Below are 19,457 nucleotides of genomic sequence, written 5' to 3' on the forward strand. Positions count from 1 at the left end.
TTTGGAAGGAAGAGAGAGTGATATAGAAAAGACCACAATAATATTAATATAAAAGCGGAACACGTTAATGGCGGAGAGACCTTAGGCAAGAGTTAAGAATAGCGTCATCTATCAGATATGCATAAACAAGCTGTCTTGAAATAGTACATTGTTGTTCAGTATTAATAATGCAACCAGGATATCTGTTACCTGTTGTTTGGCAAATACTATTACTAGATATTCCTGTATTTCAGAAAACGATTTGGTCACCATGATGAATGATATCAAGTACCTGATGCTTTTGGCCAAGATCTGCAACAAGACTAATGAAGTAGAGGAAACACTAACTGCTTTAAGCAAGGTGAGGAGACCCTGATACTCAAACAAACATATGCACGATTTACCATTCTGTCCTGCACACCCAGTACAGACTGTTATTGGCTCGGTTGAAACACTGTAATGCCAATGGATCATCATTATTTAGTGATTGTACCCCAAACGCAGATCACAAACAGTTAAATATTGGGTTTCCTGGCAACGAAGTCGGCTAGTACACCCTCCTTTCACTCCTAAACTCTTGCCTCATCAGCAAGAGGGGAAATTTCATCCTGTCACTGCAGACTACACTCAAGTCAGAACCCAAATGAAAAAGGCCAGTATGCTACATAAATAGTAACCTTATTCCTTTTCTTTTTAATGGCGGAGTTGTTAATTGACATTCACTCTATCATTGCAGAAATGTACCATGGAAAATTCTTCGAAATATTCCACCATTTCTTTGGCAGCCACTTCTGGATGAACCCTAAAACTGAAAATGGAAAATAATAAGCTATCGTTGAAGTATTTATTGAGTTTTTAGAAAGTGTGTGTATGATATGGGTTACATTTACATTTTTCACAGAATGCATAAAAGGGACTCAGAATCAAAAAATGGTTATAGCACAGAAGGGGGCCATTAGGCCCATCGTGTCTATGCCAGCTCTCTGCAAGAGCAACTCAGCTAGTCCCACTCCCCAGCCCTTTTCCCAGACATTTATCCAATTCCCTTTTGAAAGCCCCCATTGTATCTGCCTCCACCACACTCTCTGGTGGTGCATTCCAGCTGCGTGAAAAAGTTCTTCATGTCACCATTGTTTCTTTTGCAAATCATCTTAAATCACTGTCCTCTGTTCCTTGACCCTTCTGCCAATGGGAACAGTTTCTCTCTATCTACTCTGTCCGTGGTTCCCAAACTGCTTTGGTCATGCACCCCTATTCAGATTTACCAGCTTTTAGCAGACCCATATGGCAGTTTCTTTCTTAGCAACCCCTCGAATGATTACACATGTTGTAAATCATTGTAATTATGCCTTACAGATAAACATCTACAATAATAATTTTTTACTTCCCATTCATGTGATGGATGAGCTTGTTTGTTGGAGCATAAACACTTGAAGGTGGGAGCAATATATTGCTGAACTACCCCCTCCCCCAAAGGATCATTCACTCACCAGCCCCTCTTCCCAACCCCACCACCCCCCTCCACTCACTGGGTGGAATTTTACACTAGCAGGAATTTATAGTCCCGCCGAAGTCAATGGACTTTTCAATAGCTCGTTGCATTTTATGGCCCCAGACACGACCCTCAGTCACTCACTCTGCAGCCCCTCTTCCCAACCCTCTCCTCTCCATTCACTCACTCAACAGTCCATCTTCCAAACCCTCTACCCCCACTCATTCCTTTGTACCTTTGTGGGACAGCATCATCAAAGTGATGGCTGTGTCTGCCCAGCAGTCTGCTGACCTACGGGTCAAGCAGTCACCTCTCCCACTCAGACAGTGTTTCAGCCAGTAGTTGCTGCTCTCGCACCACCGCTGCACCAGTGCTCAGGCTCATGCGCCACCACTCACCTTCCTGTTGCTCGCTGCTTCTCCGATCACAGGGGTGTTTCTTTCCCACGCTTACTGCTAATAGGCTCACGAGTGAGATGCAGTTGTGCCTAATAGCAGCAAGTGCAGCAGAGAGACAACCTGTGATTGGTAGAGCAGGGAGCAGCAGTAATTTGAGTGGCAGCACATTATCCTGAGCACCAGGGACACTTGTGTTTGGGAACCTCTGGACTATGGAGAGGGGGAGGTGAAGGTCTGAAAAAATTATTCATCCCTGAAAATCCACCATTACACAATTAAGAGCAGTTTGCCTTACACATGGTGTACAAGTACCCCACTTTGGGAACCACTGGTCTGGACCGCTTGAAGACTCGTATCGAATCTCCTGTCAACCTTCTCTGCTGTGTAAATTTATAGCTCTTATGAGGGTCACAGCTATGTGGCAGGTGTCTGATTTATTTCTGTCCGCTTTGAAATGTTTTTAAGGCTTACGACTTACAAGGGCGGTTACTGAAACGCCTGATGATGGAGCAGTCAGACATCATTCCAGCCCAAAATCAGCTGGCGGCCTCCATTTGTGCTGAGATAGCACACATATGCGTGGATAAGCAAGAATATGACAAGGCGATCCATTACTATAAAGAAGGGCTGGGCTTTGTGGAAAACGACCCTAAAGTGAGTATGAAAAGTATTCTTTTCATGTTTTCAATGATAGAACTGCCTGAAATCACAATATGTGATATACATTTTTTTCTGTATAAAGATATAAGATGTAGCTAGACTGTCTATTCTCAGGGAAACATTTATTGCTGGTGCCACACGGGCTATGCACAGCACTGGTTACCAGATATGTACAACCCAGCATTCCTTGACATGTTTATAACACCTTGATGTTCCCAGAATAAGCATTACTCACCAGGCATGCAATATTGGGTATGAAGTGTCCACGTCCATGATTGTTAAAAAGTTCATTCTCGGGTTGTGGGCGTCGCTGGCTAGGCCAGCATTTATTGCCCATCTCTAGTTTCCCTGGAAGGGTTTGATACAACTGAGTGGCTTACTAGGCATCTTTATAGGGCAGTTAAGAGTCAACCACATTGGTGGGGGACTGGTTTCACTGGAGTCCAGGGTGGGTGAGGATGGCATGATTCCTTCCCTCAAGGACATTAGTGGCTGCTTGTTTATTGTCCACAGCCTGTTGAGCCCTTGCTGACAAGGCCCAGGCCTCAAAATGGACTAGGTTCCTTCGGTATGTCATGTGACCCCCAATTAACATATTAAAATGGTCTATTTCCTGAAATAGTGGGTGGGGAGGAGGTGCCCTTTGGCCACCCAGCTGTAGGCCCTTTTGAAAATGGTGGTGGCTGGAGTATTGGTGTTAGCAGAGCAGTAAGCTGTCACTGCTTTATAAATGTCAAGTTGGCCAAATTAAAATTGGCAGAAACGAGTGATTCATTGTCAAATTTAAGAGTGCAATGAACAATGAAACCACTCCACTTGAGCTCAGTCTAACCATGCTGATGTCCCAGGACATCAATGCAGGAGTTCTTCAGGTTAGTGTCCTAGACCCAACCAGCTTCAGCCGCTTCATCAATGACATTCCCTCTATCATAAAGGTCAGAAGTCGGGATGTTCACTGATGGTTGTACAATGATCACAACTCCTTAGATACTGAAGCAGTATGTATCCATATGCAGCAAGACCTGGTCAGCATTCAGGCTTGGACTGATAAGTGGCAAGTAACATTCGTGCCACTCAAGTGCCAGGTAGTCACCATCCCCAACAAGAGAGAATCTAACCATCTTCCCTTGACATTCAATGGCAATACCATCACTGAATGCCCCACTATCAACATCCTGGGGTTTACCATTGATCAGAAATGGAATTGGACCAATTTAATAAATATTATTGCCACAAGATCAGGTTAGAGGCTGGGAAATCTGCAATGAGTAACTCATCTCCTGACTCTCCAAAGCCTGTCCACCATTTACAAGGCACGAGTCAAGAATGTGATGGAATACTCTCCAATTGCTTGGGTGTGTGCAGCTCCAACAACACTCAAGAAGCTTGACACCATCCAGAACAAAGCAGCCTGCTTGATTGGCACCACTTCCACAAACATTCACTCCCTCCACCACTGACACGGTAGCAGCAGTGAGTACCATCTACAAGAAACGCTGCAGAAACTCACCAAGGCTTCTTAGGCAGCACCTTCCAAACCCACGACCACCACCACCATCTAGAAGGACAAGGCCAGCAGATAGATGGGAACACCACCATCTGGACGTTCCCCTCCAAGTCACTCACCATCCTGACTTGGAAGTATATCGCCATTCCTTCAATATCACTGGGTCAAAATCCTGGAACTCCCTAACAGCACTGTGGGTGTACCTACACCACAGGGACTGCAGCAGTTCAAGAAGGCAGCTCACCACTACCTTCTCAAGGGCAATTAGAGATAAACAATAAATACTGGCCTAGCCAGCAATGCCCACATCCCATAAAATGAATAATTAAAAAAATGCACTGGATTGACACCCTGTCCACTAAATTAAATAGTTCCAAGTCCAGATGATGTATAGCTTAGAGGGGAACTTGAAGGTGGTAGTGTTTCCATACATCTGCTGCCCTTGTCCTTCTTGGTGGTAAAGGTTGCGGCTTTGTAAGGTGCTGTCAAAAGAGCCTTGGCGAGTTGCTGCAGTGCAACATGTACATAGTACACACACTGCCACTCTGCATCAGTGGTGAAGGGAGTGATATACCATTGTTCCTTCACTATACTATTGTTCCTTCAATGTCGCTGGGTCAAAATCCTGGAGCTTCTTCTCTAACGGCGCTGTGGGTGTACCTGCGCCCGATGGACTGCAGTGGTTGAAGAAGGCAGCTCACCACCACCTTCGAGAGCAGTTAGGAATGGGCAACCAGCAACATTCACATCCCATTAAAGAATATTAAAGGAAGATTGATACAATCTCATGGTCCAGCACAATTAGTAATAATTTCAGGTGCAGCATAATATGGAGTAGTTGAGACTAATAGCATTGGTGCCTTTAAGTGGAGGCTGGTTAAGCACATAACAGAGAAAGGAACAGAATAATATACAAATAGGGTTAGATGGAGTAGGGTATGAGGATGCTCTTGTGGGGCATAAACATCAGCATGCATCCTTTGGGGCGAAAGACCTATTTCTGTGCTATAAAAGCATTTAGGTACAACTGTGATCCTTTGATCTTTTTGGAACAAATTTCCCTCAGCACTCTATAACATTTTCCATAACATCGTTTGTTCCCTTAGCTGATGATAGAGCTTGCCCAATTATACCTGGCCAAAGGAGACAGTGATGTGTGTGAGCATCTGTGTATGAAGCTACTGAAGAATGTACAAAACAACAATGATGTTAACATGGTATGTTTATTTACATATCTCTCAGCTCCTCTTTTACCAAGGTGGCTTCATTTTTTTGATTTCTGGCCATTGGATCCTTCCTTCCCCTGCCCACCCCTCTCTCCCTCCCTGCCCCCCTCCAGCCCCACCCCGCTTCCCCTTCCTCTCCCACCACTGCAACTACCACCATGTTTTCCCATTGTGGGGCCTCCCCACACCGAGCATCCATCTCCTGACTGAAAGAAGCAGCTGGGGACTTACCTCTTGGTTTTGCCAATGGAGCTGCCTAACCTGCTACTTGGGAGGCCCTCAGAATATCTCCGGTGACTTGACCCATTTGATTTTACTTCTCTCCATGTGATTGTTCTGCCCCAGTAGCATGGGCTGAGACCTAACCATGCGGAGAATGAGCATGTGACTCACCATCCTTTGGATTAGCCCGTTTGAGTTTCAGCATATTGTACCATGCGGTCACAACTCACTTCAACACTTGCCAAAGCATTTTCACATTAAAGTGTCTTTGGTGGTTGGAAGAGAAAAAAAAGTGTTTTTTTTAAAAAGAAGTGTTTAATTGCTTTCCTGCTTGCTCAAGTAGTAACTCCACTTTCCAGTGTGGGATGAGACATAAAAACTGCGAATCTTAATCCCACTGTCACCAATATCTCACTCACAAACATCCTGAACAATCATATAATGTCTGGCTTGAAAGTTTGTGGAGGAACACATAGGAAGGAGATGGAAGATTTTGGTTGGTGAGATATTGGTGAAAGAAAAATATTATGTTGGGGAGATATTGGGAAAATATGTTTGCAGGAGGGAGATATTGAAAGGAGATGATATTGGTGAGGATTAGACACTGCAGGAATGGATATGGTGAGGATTGGGAGGTGCGGGGCAAGGAGAATGAAAGACAATATTGGCGGGTGAGATATTAGTAGCTGTTGTCATTTTTTTTCTGTTCATAGATGATGGCAGACCTCATGTTTAAAAAACAAGAGTATGAACACGCTTTATTCTATTATCGACAACTATTTCAGAGATCACCAGGTATCTGTTGGCTCTGTGTATCATCCCATATGATTCAATCATAGTTTTACCATAATCTGATCAGTGATAATTAGCATTGTAGGTGAATTGTAAGATCGGTTATAACCAGTTTTGGCTGTGGTCTTGCTGCTTATAGCAGGATATTTTTGTTAATAATTACCCACATGTGAAGATAATATCACTTTACATCTTATTTGAGTAAAGCTTTGCTGATTATTGCTGTGCTGCTGGACTGAAAACAGCATTAATCTTAGTAATAAAAATAGAAAATGCTAGAAATACTCAACAGGGCAGGCGGCATCTGTTGTTAGAGAAACAGTTAATGGGCAGAATGTTACGGTTCCTAGTCAGTGGGTTTGCAGGTGGGGGAGCCCGTAAAATTGTGCAGGTATCCTTCCCGCTGTCTACCTGCCCACCCACCCCTGACCTTATCGTCATTATACAGCAGGTGGGGTGGGCTTAGGGCCTGCACTCGCCCCAACTGAGGCTCTTAAATGGCCATTTAAGGGCTACTTTCCATCTAGCTGCAGTTTACAGGCTGGGGATGGGAGGAAGCCTGGTAGCTTAGCCTGCTTAAGCCTCAGGCTGAAAATGTGGGCTTCCCTCATAGGACCCCTTTCCCAATTGACGGAGCTCCCGCTCAAAGTTCTCCCACCTCGATGCCTTCTTGCCCCCTGGCCTTTGGAACCTGGCCCTCAAACCCTTCAACCTACAATGCCCCTCCACCAAGGCCTCTGAACATGGCCCCGTGGAGAAATCCCTAGAACTCACCTTCTGTCTGGATCCTGGTTCATCTTCGCTGGGGCTGGATGTACTCCTCAAATGGCGCTGCTGAGATTAGAGAGCCGCAGGTCAGTCAGATTGGTTGGCAACTCTTTGAGGCAGGACTGCCTCACCAGATGGGGACAGAAGTCCGCCTCCAGCCAGTTAATGCTCCACAAACGTGGCAGCCGTCAGGAGTGGGGGTGCATTCATTGCTAACTTTTTCAGTGGTGGGCAGGAGACGGTGCACTCCAAAAATGTCCTGCCCGTTGTTTCAACGTTTGACCTTGGTATCTAACAATATCTGAGTCCATCTTAAATTTTAATTGTTAAAGTCTATCATGACATAGTGTGTAAGACGCAGAGGGTGGAATTTTCCATTTTTGAAATTAAGTGCAGTGGTGGGCAGGTTCCGCTATGTGTAAAAACAAAAAGCTAAAAGCTACTGCGGATGCTGGAAATCCAAAACAAAAACAGAATTACCTGGAAAAACTCAGCAGGTCTGGCAGCATCGGTGGAGAAGAAATCAGTTGACGTTTCGAGTCCTCACGACCCTTCGGCAGAACTGAAGTATAGTTAGGAGAGAGGTGAAATAGGGTGAAATATTTCACCTCTCTCCTAATTATACTTCAGTTCTGCCGAAGGGTCGTGAGGACTCGAAACGTCAACTGATTTCTTCTCCACCGATGCTGCCAGACCTGCTGAGTTTTTCCAGGTAATTCTGTTTTTGTTCCGCTATGTGTATCCCGCTGATCGGAATTGGCGGGAAATCGCGCACGATTCCACGCTTGGAAGCTCATTAATTATGCACAGGCGACTACCTCTTCGAATCACCTGGCGGGTCGGGAACTGATTCGTCCACCCCGCCGGTACCTGGAGGGGTCGAAGGTCCGGGCGCCATATTTAAATGCCGGGCAAGCACACACATTTCACTCTCTCCAGGCCACCTGTCTCCAGGAGACCTTTAAAGATGTCTGCAGCCCAAAAGAAGGCGGCTGCAAGACAAAAGAAGGTGGCAGCACAGCACTTCGACCACAACACCCTTGATAAGAGTGTGGGCACATAAGGGTGTGCTCTATCCCAGGGCAGTTCCAAAACCATTCCAGCCTCACCTCTCCAGCCTGGGAAGCTATCACAAAGGATGTCAGCGCAGCTAGCCACCACTCCCAAAATGCCATCCAGTGTAGGAAGAGGATGAATGATCTCATCCGCTCCACCAGGATAAGTCATCCTTCAGCTCCCTCAAATATCAAACTCTCATCATGGCATCATGTAATCAAAGAGCTACTCTACTACCGAACACAAAGGAAGGTTGTTGTGGTTGTTGGAGGTCAATCATCTCAGTTCCAGGACATCACTGCAGGAGTTCCTCAGGGTAGTGTCCTCAGCCCAACCATCTTCAGCTGCTACATCATTGAACTTCCTTGTATCTTGAGGTCACAAGTGAGGATGCTCACTGATGATTTGCACACAATGTCCAGCACCATTCACAACTCCTCAGACAGTGAAGCAGTCTATGTCCAAATGCAACAAGACCTGGTTAATATCCAGGCTTGGGCTGACAAGTAGCAAGTAACACTTGCGCAACACAAGTGCCAGGCAATGACCATCTCCAACAAGAGAGAATCTAATCATCGCCCCTTTACATTCAGTGAATGTCACCATCACTGAATCCCTCACTATCAACATCCTGGGGGATACCATTGACCAGAAACTGAACTGGACTAGCCATATAAATACTGTGGCTACAAGAGCAGGTCAGAGGCTAGGAATCCTGTGATGAGTAACTCATCTCCTGACTCCCAAAGCCTGTCCACCATCTACAAGGCACAAATCAAGAGAGTGTGATGGAATGCTCTTCACTTGCCTGGATAAGTGCAGCTCCAACAACCCTCAAGAAGCTCTACACTAGGACAAAGCAGCCTGCTTGATTGGCACTCCTTCCACCACCGACGAACCGTGACAGCAGTGTGTATCATCTACAAGGTGCACTGCAGAAACTCACCTAGGCTCCTTAGGCAGCACCTTCCAAACCCACAAAAGCTACTATCTAGAAAGACAAGGGCAGCAGATACATGGGAACACCACCACCTTAAAATTCCCCTCCAAGCTCCATGCCACTCACCATCCTGACTTGGAAATACATCGCCGTTCCTTCACTGTCGCTGGGTCAAAATCCTGGAACTCCCTCCATAACAGCATTGTGGGTGTACTTACACCACATGGACTGCAACGGTTCAAGGCGGCAGCTCACCACCACCTTCTCAAGGGCAATAAGGGATGGGCAATAAAAGCTGGCCTAGCCAACAAAGCCCAAATCCTGAGAAATGAATAAATAAAACTCTTCAGGGATCTCACACAACCATTTCGGGGGGGGCGGGGGGGGGGCACATATCACCACTGATTGTCTCGTGGAAACTTTCACATCACCACCATCCTCAGCCCTTTCTGGAGATGGCTCACCAGTCAAAGGAGGCATGCATGCTTCCCAACCTTAGCTCCACCCCTTCTCATTTGTCTTCATCCAGGGCAAGCTTGCCCACAGCAGAAGCGAAAGATACCAGACCAGGGGAGGGACAGCCAATATTGTCACCCTAATGGAATGAGGAGAATGCCACTGAGATCGCTGGGGAGGACAAGTTTGGAGTCATAGAGGTCTACAGTACAGAAAAAGGCCCTTCGGCCCATCGAGTCTGCGCTGGTCGAACAAGTACCTAACTATTCTAATCCCCTCCCATTCATGCATGTGGTATCCCATTCACCCCCTTGTTTGTCAGCATTTCAATCTACCTTGTTGTGCTCCAGCTTCCCACCCTTCGGGTCTCCCCTCTGCCTTCCGTCATTCCCCCTCCTCTCCACCCCCCTGCAAAGCCTTCCCGTCCCTCTGCCTTCCACTGTGGCCCCTCTCCCCAACCTCTTGCAAAGCCTTCCTACCCCTTTTCCCCATTTGCTGGTTTCCCTTACCACTACCACCACCACCACTGACATCCCCCCCCCCCCCCTCCCACCCAGGTTGAACTGCTGGTCTCCAAATGCTCACCTTTATATGAGTACCTCTGCACCTGGTATCCACCTGGAGCAGACCATTCTGCGGCTCTGGAGCACATCACCCCTACACCACCCCGCTCCTCCCCACCCTGGTCACTGTCTGAATGTTAAGCCCGTACTGAGTACCGCTGCACTGTGGGGTCCTTGTGACTACGGAGGCAACCACCAGGAGCAGACCAGCACTACAGCCCCAGCATTGTGGCGTTCCACTGGCATTGCAATGAGACCAGCGTAGGGTTGTGGCACGTAGATTATGAATGTTGCACTCACCCCGAAGTCACGAGCAAAGTGAGGTCCGACCGTTTTTTTTCAAAACAAGATTCAGACCGACATGATTTCGCGCTGGTGTGACGCAAGATTGGAAGGCAGCACTTGATTCCAGTTAATTTAACAAGCATTCATGAGATGGTAATGAATGCAAATGGTGTTCAAGCCAGTAGTCAGTGGGATAACCAACCCACCATTCACTCACCATCAGGAAAATTGCAAACTATTTTTACGCCAGTGGTTTCCGATTTTTTTGGCTCCCGCTAGATTCTCCGCTCCAGCCCGCCATGAAACGCACTGCAGGCAGGATGGGAAAATTCCACCTAGAGTGCATTTGTCGCTTAGAAAAGTCCCATTGTACAATGATTTGTGGTGGTTCAGGATGAAATAAAATACATTTATTTTAGCCAGTTAGCTTGTTGGAATTGGAACCATATGGTCAGCGTGGCTCAGTTGGTAATACTTTCCCCTCTGAATCTGCTGATCATGGGTCCAAGCCTCACTCAAGTACTTAGTTGAATAATTGAGGCTGACATTCCAAGGTGGTTCTAAGGAAGCTTTGTTGGAGGTTTTGTCCTTTGGATAAGATATTAAATTGAGGCTTATCTGCCTATTTCCGTGGTTCAGGTGTCCATTAAAGATCCCATGGCATTAGAGAGCTGGTAGCATTGATGTTGCAGCATGGAATGAGGCCATTCAGCCCATTGTGTCTGTGCCAGCTTTTGAGAGAGCAATTCAAAATTAATCCTATTGCCCCATAGCCCCATATCTTGTTCTGTTTGAAATATTTGTCCAACTCTCCAACAAACATGCAATGATCTCTAGCTCAACTAGTCTTTGTTGCAAAACATTCTATGCATCAACTATACTTTGAATAAAGAAATCTCTCTAAGCCACTTGACACATTTTCAATGACAACCTTAAATTAATGTTAATCATCAGTACATCGTCATACAGAAGAAATAGTCTTTCTTTGTTCAGTCTATCAATGCTCTTCATTACTCTAAAGACATCTATAAAATCTCCTCTCCTTTACTGAAAGGAGTCCCAGTATCCCAAGTCTCTCCTCCTAAAATTAGGACTTAAAATTTGTTTAGGCCTGTTTTCAGCTGGGGAATTGATGGTACACTGGAAGTGCATGCCCAAATCTGGAGGCCCAAGCCTCATCTGAAAATAGGCCTCAGGCACCATCAGTATCCTGCCAATGAACTGTAAACGCTAATTGGATGTCCAGAGACAGTTGGCTGGTGTGATGAGGACCAATTTGATGAGGGCAGCTGCCTTGCTGATGATTATGGACTAACAGCAATCCTCAGGAGTCCTGTAGAGACAGAAGAAACATTGTTGTTCCTCCTGACTCCATGTGGACTGGTGCTAGAAGATAAATGATTGTGGGATTTGGTTGGTGGTTTTAAAGATTTTTTTCAGCCAAAATATTATTGCACTATGGAATGGGTTACTGCAAGTGGCTATAGAAGCCATGCCAATCACCCACTTTAAGAAGAGTTTGGATTAACATGAAGCAGAAAACTATTAAAAGGTGTGGGGAAATAGTGTGGAGCTCCAATGTGGAGCTTTCGTTCACATGGACAAATTAGTCTATACAGACTCCTTCTGTAATCAATTTTATCTGATTCTGTTATGCAGGTTATTAAATAAATTCACTTTATTTGATATGAGATCCATATGTTGTTGAACTCTAATATTCATCATAGAATCATACATCACAGAGGAGGCCAATCCTACTCCACTCATTTTTCCCCTATAGCTCTGAATTTCTTTTCTTTTCAATATGTATTGAGTTTCCCTTTGAAAGTTGCTATTAAATAATTCATATTGTGTTGAATGAAGGTCTTTTTCCAAGGACAGGTTGGATGCTCTGTCCATCTTGTTCATCAAACCATCTATTTACAAAAAAAAATGTTTATATATTTTTTAAGAACATAGTAGTTAGCTAGGATTTACACCACTATTAAAGATCTGTAAATGTGCTCATTTTTTCCTCTCCTTTGGGTAGACAACTTCTTGGTCTTAAGCAAGTTAATTAAGCTGTTCAGAAAAACAGGCAGACTTGATAAAGCTCCAGAATTTTTGGAGCTAGCAGAGAGGAAGTCAACAAGAACAGTTGCAGAGCCTGGGTTCAACTATTGCAAAGGCCTCTATCTCTGGTAAATGAAGACTCAATGAATTGTGATGACTTGCATGTTTGCTCCAAAATAATCTAGAATAAGGTGTGAAAAATACAGCTCATGGGCCAACCGCAAGCCTCCAAGCCCCAGTGGTTTGACCAACAAGGCCGAGCCAGTTCAAACCTGTTTTCACGGCTTCTTGTTCACGAGGTTGGACTGTTTGGAATGTGAAGGCCAGCAGGTTTTGAAATGGTTATTCTTAGTCCTGGTGCCTCAATGGTAAATGAATCCAAAATCAGATCCTTTAATATCAGCGCCTTAAGATAAACACAAATGAGCGCATACTTTCTGGGGCAGACTTTTCTAATCAGGCTGGCCCATTAATGCTTTTATCAGGGATGTTGAGAAATCCATTACTCTAAGCTTCTGTCCCAATCACATCTGTTGTTCATGTTCACCCCGGAGTGGGGCAGCAGCATTAGAGCACAAGGACGTGGGGACCCGCTGAAGTCAATGGAGTGTTGAAAGGCTCGCCACATTTTACAGCCCCGCCAGATGGGGCCATAAAATTCCACCCATGATGTCCAAACGCCTCCTGCAACATTTTCTGGGCAGGGAAAGTTTAACAGCCGCCAGATAAAGTAGGTAGTAAGGGTCGCCTGGCAGTACCTGAATACTGCAAACACTAATTCCATATTTATTTAATTAACTGAATTTAAATTCCACAGCCGCCAGGTTGGGATTTAAACTCATACCTCCGGCTCATTCGTCCGGGCCGCTGGATCATTAGCGTCCAGCAACAGTCTTTATCTGTTCCAGGGTATAGGAAGCCAACTTTTAAACCAACCTTTCACCTGAATTTGCCCTTCATTATGTTGGAGCAAGAATTCCTAGGAATTTGTTACGTGGGGTGGGTGGGCAGTGATATTTTCCACCTCCCACCATTCACCTGAGGTAAGGATGCCATACTGTAAACACCTTGGCCATTTGCATGAGCCACTCAGCTAAACAACTGACCTCAGGCAGGGGAAGTATAATTAACTTTGCCGCCCCAGGCTAAGGAAGAGAAAAATCAACCAGGGTTCCTAATCCTGATCACTGTCTGATTTTTCAACTGAATTCATCAATGTGCACTCCTTACCCAGCCTGGCCTATAATGTGACTGCACTAGAAGTGGCCAAATCAGCCATTTGTTTTGCTTTGTTCGTTCATGGGCAATGAGAGCCAGTGGCAAAGCCAGGATTCAGTGCCCATGCCTAATTGTCCTTGAGAAGTTGGTGGTGAACACCTTCTTGAATATACCCAAGTGGCTTGCTAGGCCATTTCGGAGGGCAGTTAAGAGTCAACCAACATTTCTGTGAGTGTGGAGTCACTTGTAGGCCAGACCAGCTAAGGACAGCAGATTTCCCTTCTTAGTGAACCTGTAGAGTTTTAATGATGATCCAGGAGTTACTGGGATTATCTTTTTAACTCCATATATATTTAACTGAATTTAAATTCCCCACCTGTCATGGTAAGGTTTGAACTCATGTCTCCAGCTTATTACTCTGGACCTCTGGATCATTAGCTCTAACATAACTACTATGCTACTGTACCCCAATCAGTTGTATCCAACTGCTTCTAGGCAACCAGGGATGAGCAACACCTGCTGGCCTTGTCAGTGATGCCCTCATCCAAAGAATGAATTCCTAAAAATATCAGATGAGGATATGATAGGACCATGGCTGTGATCCTGAATGAATTCTGCTGATTGGACCAACAGTTTACCATCTTAGTGACATCACACTAAGAACAATCACTCGGACAAAGTATCAGTGGGCGGATGGTGACTCTGCAACCAGGTTCTCATGCAAGTCCTAGCCTTCAAAACAGGAGCTTTTTTTTCTCCATTCTTTCTTGGGATGTGGGCATCGCTGGCTAGGCCAACATTTTTATTGCCTATCCCTAATGCCCTTCAGATGGTGGTGGTGAGACACCTTCTGGAACCGCTGCAGTCCATGTGTTGTAGAAACACCCACAGTGATTTTTAGGAAGGGAGTTCCAGGGTTTTGACCCAGTGACAGTGAAGAGCGGCAATATACTTCCAAGTCAGGATGGTGTGTGGCTTGGAGGGGAACTTGCAGGTGATGGTGTTCTCATGCATCTGCTGCTCTTGCCCTTCTAGAGGTCACAGGGTTGGAAGGTGCTGTCGAAGGAGCCTTGAAGAGTTGCTGCACTGCATCTTGCAGATTGTATAAACTGTTGCCACCGTGCATCAGTGGTGCAGGGTGTGGATGTTGGAGGTGGTGGATGGTGTGCTGGTCAAGCGGGCTGCTTTGTCCTGGATGGTGTTGAACTTCTTGAATATTGTTGGAGCTGCACTCATTCAAGCAAGTGGAGAGTATTTCATCATGCTCATGACTTGTGCCTTGTAGATGGTGAACAGGCTATGGGGAGTCAGGAGGTGAGTTACTCTCCACAGAATCCCCAGCCCCTGACCCGCTCTTGCAGCCACAGTATTTATGGCTGGTTCAGTTCAGTTTCTGGTCAATGGTAACCTCCAGGATGTTGATAGTGGGTAATGGTTCGATGGTAATGCCATTGAATGTCAAGGGGCGATGCTTAGATTCTCTCTTGTTGGAGGTGGTCATTGCCTGGCACTTGCATGGCACAAATGTTTCTTGTCACTTATCAGCCCAAGCCTGAATGTTGTCCAGGTCTTGCTGCATGTTGAGATGGGTGGCTTTAGTATCTGCAGAGTCATGAATAGTGCTGAACAGCTCAATCAGCAAACATCCCCACTTCTGATCTTATGATGGAGGGAAGGTCATTGATGAAGCAGCTGAAGATGGTTGGGCCTAGGACACTACCCTGAGGATCTCCTGCAGTGATGTCCTAGGATTGAGATAATTGACATTCAACAACCACAACCTTTGTGCCAGGTATGACTCCAACCACTGGAGAGTTTTCCCCCTGACTCCTATTGACTCCAGTTTTTCAAGCGCTCCTTGATGCCACACTTCACCAAATGCAGCCTTGATTTCAAGGGCAGTCACTCTCACCTCAGCTCTGGAGTTCAGCTATTTTGTCTGTGTTTTGATCAAGGCTGTAGTGAAGTCAGGAGCTGAGTGGTAGAACCCAAACTGAGTGTCAGTGAGCAGGTTGGTTCTGCTTGAGTGTTTCACCCAGAGGGTGGTTGGAATCTGGAACACACTGCCTGAGGAGGTGCTAGAGGCAGGAACCCTCACAACATTTAAGTAGTATTTAGATGAGCACTTGAAACGCATAGCATACAGGGCTACGGACCAAGTGCTGGAAAATAGAATTAGAATAAATAGGTGCTTGATGGCTGGCATGGACACGATGGAACGCAGGGCCTGTTTTTGTGCTGTATAACTCTGACTCTAAAACGCCTTCCATCACTTTGCTGATAATCGAGAGTAGGCTGATGGGGTCGTAATTGGCCGGGTTGGATTTGTCCTGCTTTTTATGGGCAGGACTTACCTGGGCAGTTTTCCACATTGCTGGACAAATTCCAGTGTTGTAGCTGAACTGAAACAGCTTGACTAAGGGTGCAGCTGGTTCTGAATCACAACTCTTCAGTACTGTTGCTGGAATGTTGTCAGGGCCCATAACCTTTGCAGTATCCAGTGCCTTCAGCCATTTCTTGATATCACGTGGTGAATCAAATTGGCTAGACTAGCATCTGTGATGACAGGGACCTCAAGAGGACATAGAGATGGAACGTCCGGTCAGAACTTCTGGCTGAAGATTGTTGCAAATGCTTCAGCCTCGTCTTTTGCATTGATATGCTGGGCTACCTGATCTTTGAAGATGGAGATATTTGTGGAGGCTCCTCCTCCAGTGAATTGTTTAATTAACCACCACCATTCACAACTGGATGTGGCAGGACTGCAGAGCCTAAATCTGATCCATTGGTTGTGGGATCACTTAGTTCTGTCTATTGCATACTGCTTTTGCTGTTTGGCTTGTAGCTTCACCATGCCCTCCTGGCATACCGTCCTGCACTCTTCACTGAACCAGGGTTGATTGATTCCCCCAGTTTGATAGTATTTGTAGAGTGGGGGATGTGCAAGGCCATGAAGTTACAGATCGTGGTTGTATATAATTCTGCTGCTGCTGATGGCCCACAGTGCCTCATGGATGTCGAGTTTTGAGTGGCTAGATCTGTTCTAAATCTATCCCATTTAGCACAGTGGTAGTGCCACACAACATGGAGTGTACCTTCAATTGAAAACAGGACTTCGTCTCCACAAAGACTGCGCAGTGGCTGCACCTACCGATAGTGTCATGTACAGATGCATCTGCAACAGGTGGATTGTTAAGGACAAGGTCAAGTAGGTTTTTCCCTCATTGGTTCCCTCACAACCTGCTGCAGACCCAGTCTAGCAGTTATGTCCTTTAGGACTCGGCCAACTTGGTCAGTAGTGGTGCTACCGAGCCACTCTTGGTGACGGAGATTGAAGTTCCCCCCCAGAGTACATTCTGCTCCTTTGCCACCCTCAGTACTTCTTTCAAGTGGTGTTCAAAATGGAGGAGTATTGATTCATCAGCTGAGTGAGTGCAGGAGATGGTAATTAGCAGGAGGTTTCCTTGCCCATGCTTGACCTGATGCCATGAGACTTCATGGGGTCCAAAGTTGATGTTGAGAACTCCCAAGGCAACTCCCTCCTGGCTGTATACCACTGTGCCACCACCTCTGCTAGGTCTGTCCTGTACATACCCAGGAATGGCAATGGCGGGGTCTGGGTCATTGTAAAGCATGATTCCATGAGTATGACTATGTCAGGCTGTTGCTTGACTAGTCTGTGGGGCAGCTGTCCCAATTTTGGCACAAGGCCCCAGATGTTAATTTGCAGGGCCAACAAGGCTGGGGTTGCCATTGTCATTTCCAGTGCCTAGGTCGATGCCAGGTAATCCAGCTGGTTTAATTTTTTTTGTAGACTTTGTAGCGGTTTGATCCAACTGAGTGGCTTATTCGGCTATTTCAGGCAGCATTTAAGAGTCAACCACACTGGAGTTACATGTAGGCCAGCCCAGGTAAGGACGGCGGATTTCCTTCCCTAAAGGGCATTCGTGAACCAGATGGGTTTTTCCCGACAACCATTTCATGGTCACTGTTATTGAGACTAGCTTTTTAATTCCAGATTTATTAACTGGATTCCACCAGCTGCCATGGTGGATTCAAACCCCTGTCCCCAGAGCATTAATCTGGGCCTCTGGATTATTAGTCAATGACATTACACCACCATCTCCCCAAAAATGAAAGTAATGGGGAAATAAAGAAAGTTGAACTCTTAAGAGGTTTTGAGTGTTACTCACAATAAGAGGTTGTGGTGGAAGAATTAATCCAAGCTGGTCTCTTGGTTAAAGCTGGTTTATTTCCAAGACAACTAGTATCTTCCACACACTGTTCCAGCTGTACCTTTTTTATTCTATCCAGTTGGAATAATTAATGCCCATCACCAGCAATTGGTTTTAACAAGATGATTGCCATATTAACATTGAGAACTTTGCCACTGCTTCTGAATTGCTTACATGAATCAACCTTACAGAGCAGGCAGCGTCTGCCATATGTTATTATATTTCTGCTGACAGGTATACAGGGCAACCAAATGGAGCACTGAAACACTTTAACAAAGCACGCAAGGACAGCGACTGGGGGCAAAGTTCCATTTACAACATGATCCAGATATGTCTTAACCCAGACAACGAGATCGTAGGAGGCAACCAGTTTGAAATCCTGGATGAAGACTTCAGGTTTGGTGAAGCCATCTTATTACCACATTTCATTATCTGGCTGAGCGTTTGATATAATCCAGTTGTCTCCAATGAGATGTTCGGTTTTAACAATAAATAAGTTAATCAAAACAAAGATTAATTATTCAGAACAATCAGTCTCTGAAAAGAATTTCAGGCTTTGAGTTGAAACTATTAATGTGAGTTCCATGCGAATCTTTGCCCTAATCTTTCTCTTTCGGATGCGGACCAAGTTGCTGTACATTTTGGATTTTATTTCAGATTTAAATTTTCAGTTCCCCTCCAAGTCTCTCACTCTCCTGACAAACCTAACTACATCAGATAGACTGTAGCAGGATCATGAAGGCAGCTCATCAACAGATCCTCAAGAGCAATTAGGGATGAGCAATAAATGCTGGCCTTCTTAAAAAATGTGTCTCTCCTGTCCTGCTTAGATCAGCGGGCTCTGCTCAGATAAGGATTGAACCTATGACATTTCTAGGACCAGGGCCTTACAGCCCCTCCTACCCGACGAGCTATTATGGGCCTGCCGAACTGAATGAAGATTTAAATGGCTGACTGCATCCGCCGGGGGGAGCGGGGGGAGACACGCCATGGTGGGGCCATAAAATCCTGGCCTATGTGAGATGGAAACTGAACTTTGAAGCCATCAGTACTTTTTCTGACTTTATTTTTATTCTTTCATGGGATGTGAGCATCACTGGCAAGGCCAGGATTTATTGCTTATCCCTAATTGCCCTTTATATAATGTGACACTTAAATACACTTTATTATACATTGCATTGGGCAAGGAATTAAAATGTTCCTATAATATTTGTATGTATGCTGTCATGGACAGATTGCATTTGCTTTCTTACTACCCATAATCAACATGTTTTGTATGGAAAGAGGTATGTCTTTTCTTACCCTTGGAGTGAAATTCCAATTAAATAATTCAGCAACAAGCTTTTGTGCATTTAAAATAAAGTTATTTATTTTCATACACTTACCCCAAATTAACACAATGTCACACACTCAGTCTCACATACACGTGTATTCACACACGCACACAGACACACACACAAAGATTGGATACAGATAAAGATAGTGCACTTTTACAGATAACCGCTAATTCAGTCTCTGGTTTATGATTTCCGGTCTCCCACCTGGCATGCCTGTGGTTTCTTGAATGGATTTGATGATTTAAAGTTGAAGTGAGGGTTTTGTAAAGTG

General features: G+C 45.3%; 1 protein-coding gene across 1 annotated transcript in view; it reads left to right on the top strand.

The window, feature by feature from the left end:
* Positions 1-19,457, top strand: part of ttc21a (tetratricopeptide repeat domain 21A) — a 125,433-nt gene that overhangs the window by 92,081 nt on the left and 13,895 nt on the right. Inside the window, exons 19-24 of the mRNA XM_078534881.1 lie at positions 234-340; positions 2,335-2,523; positions 5,143-5,253; positions 6,198-6,279; positions 12,374-12,524; positions 18,084-18,245. Coding sequence (XP_078391007.1) covers positions 234-340; positions 2,335-2,523; positions 5,143-5,253; positions 6,198-6,279; positions 12,374-12,524; positions 18,084-18,245 — 802 coding nt within the window. The remainder of the gene's footprint in view (positions 1-233; positions 341-2,334; positions 2,524-5,142; positions 5,254-6,197; positions 6,280-12,373; positions 12,525-18,083; positions 18,246-19,457) is intronic.

Source organism: Cetorhinus maximus, chromosome 3, assembly GCF_964194155.1.
Source record: "Cetorhinus maximus chromosome 3, sCetMax3.hap1.1, whole genome shotgun sequence".
Lineage (NCBI taxonomy): Eukaryota > Metazoa > Chordata > Chondrichthyes > Lamniformes > Cetorhinidae > Cetorhinus > Cetorhinus maximus.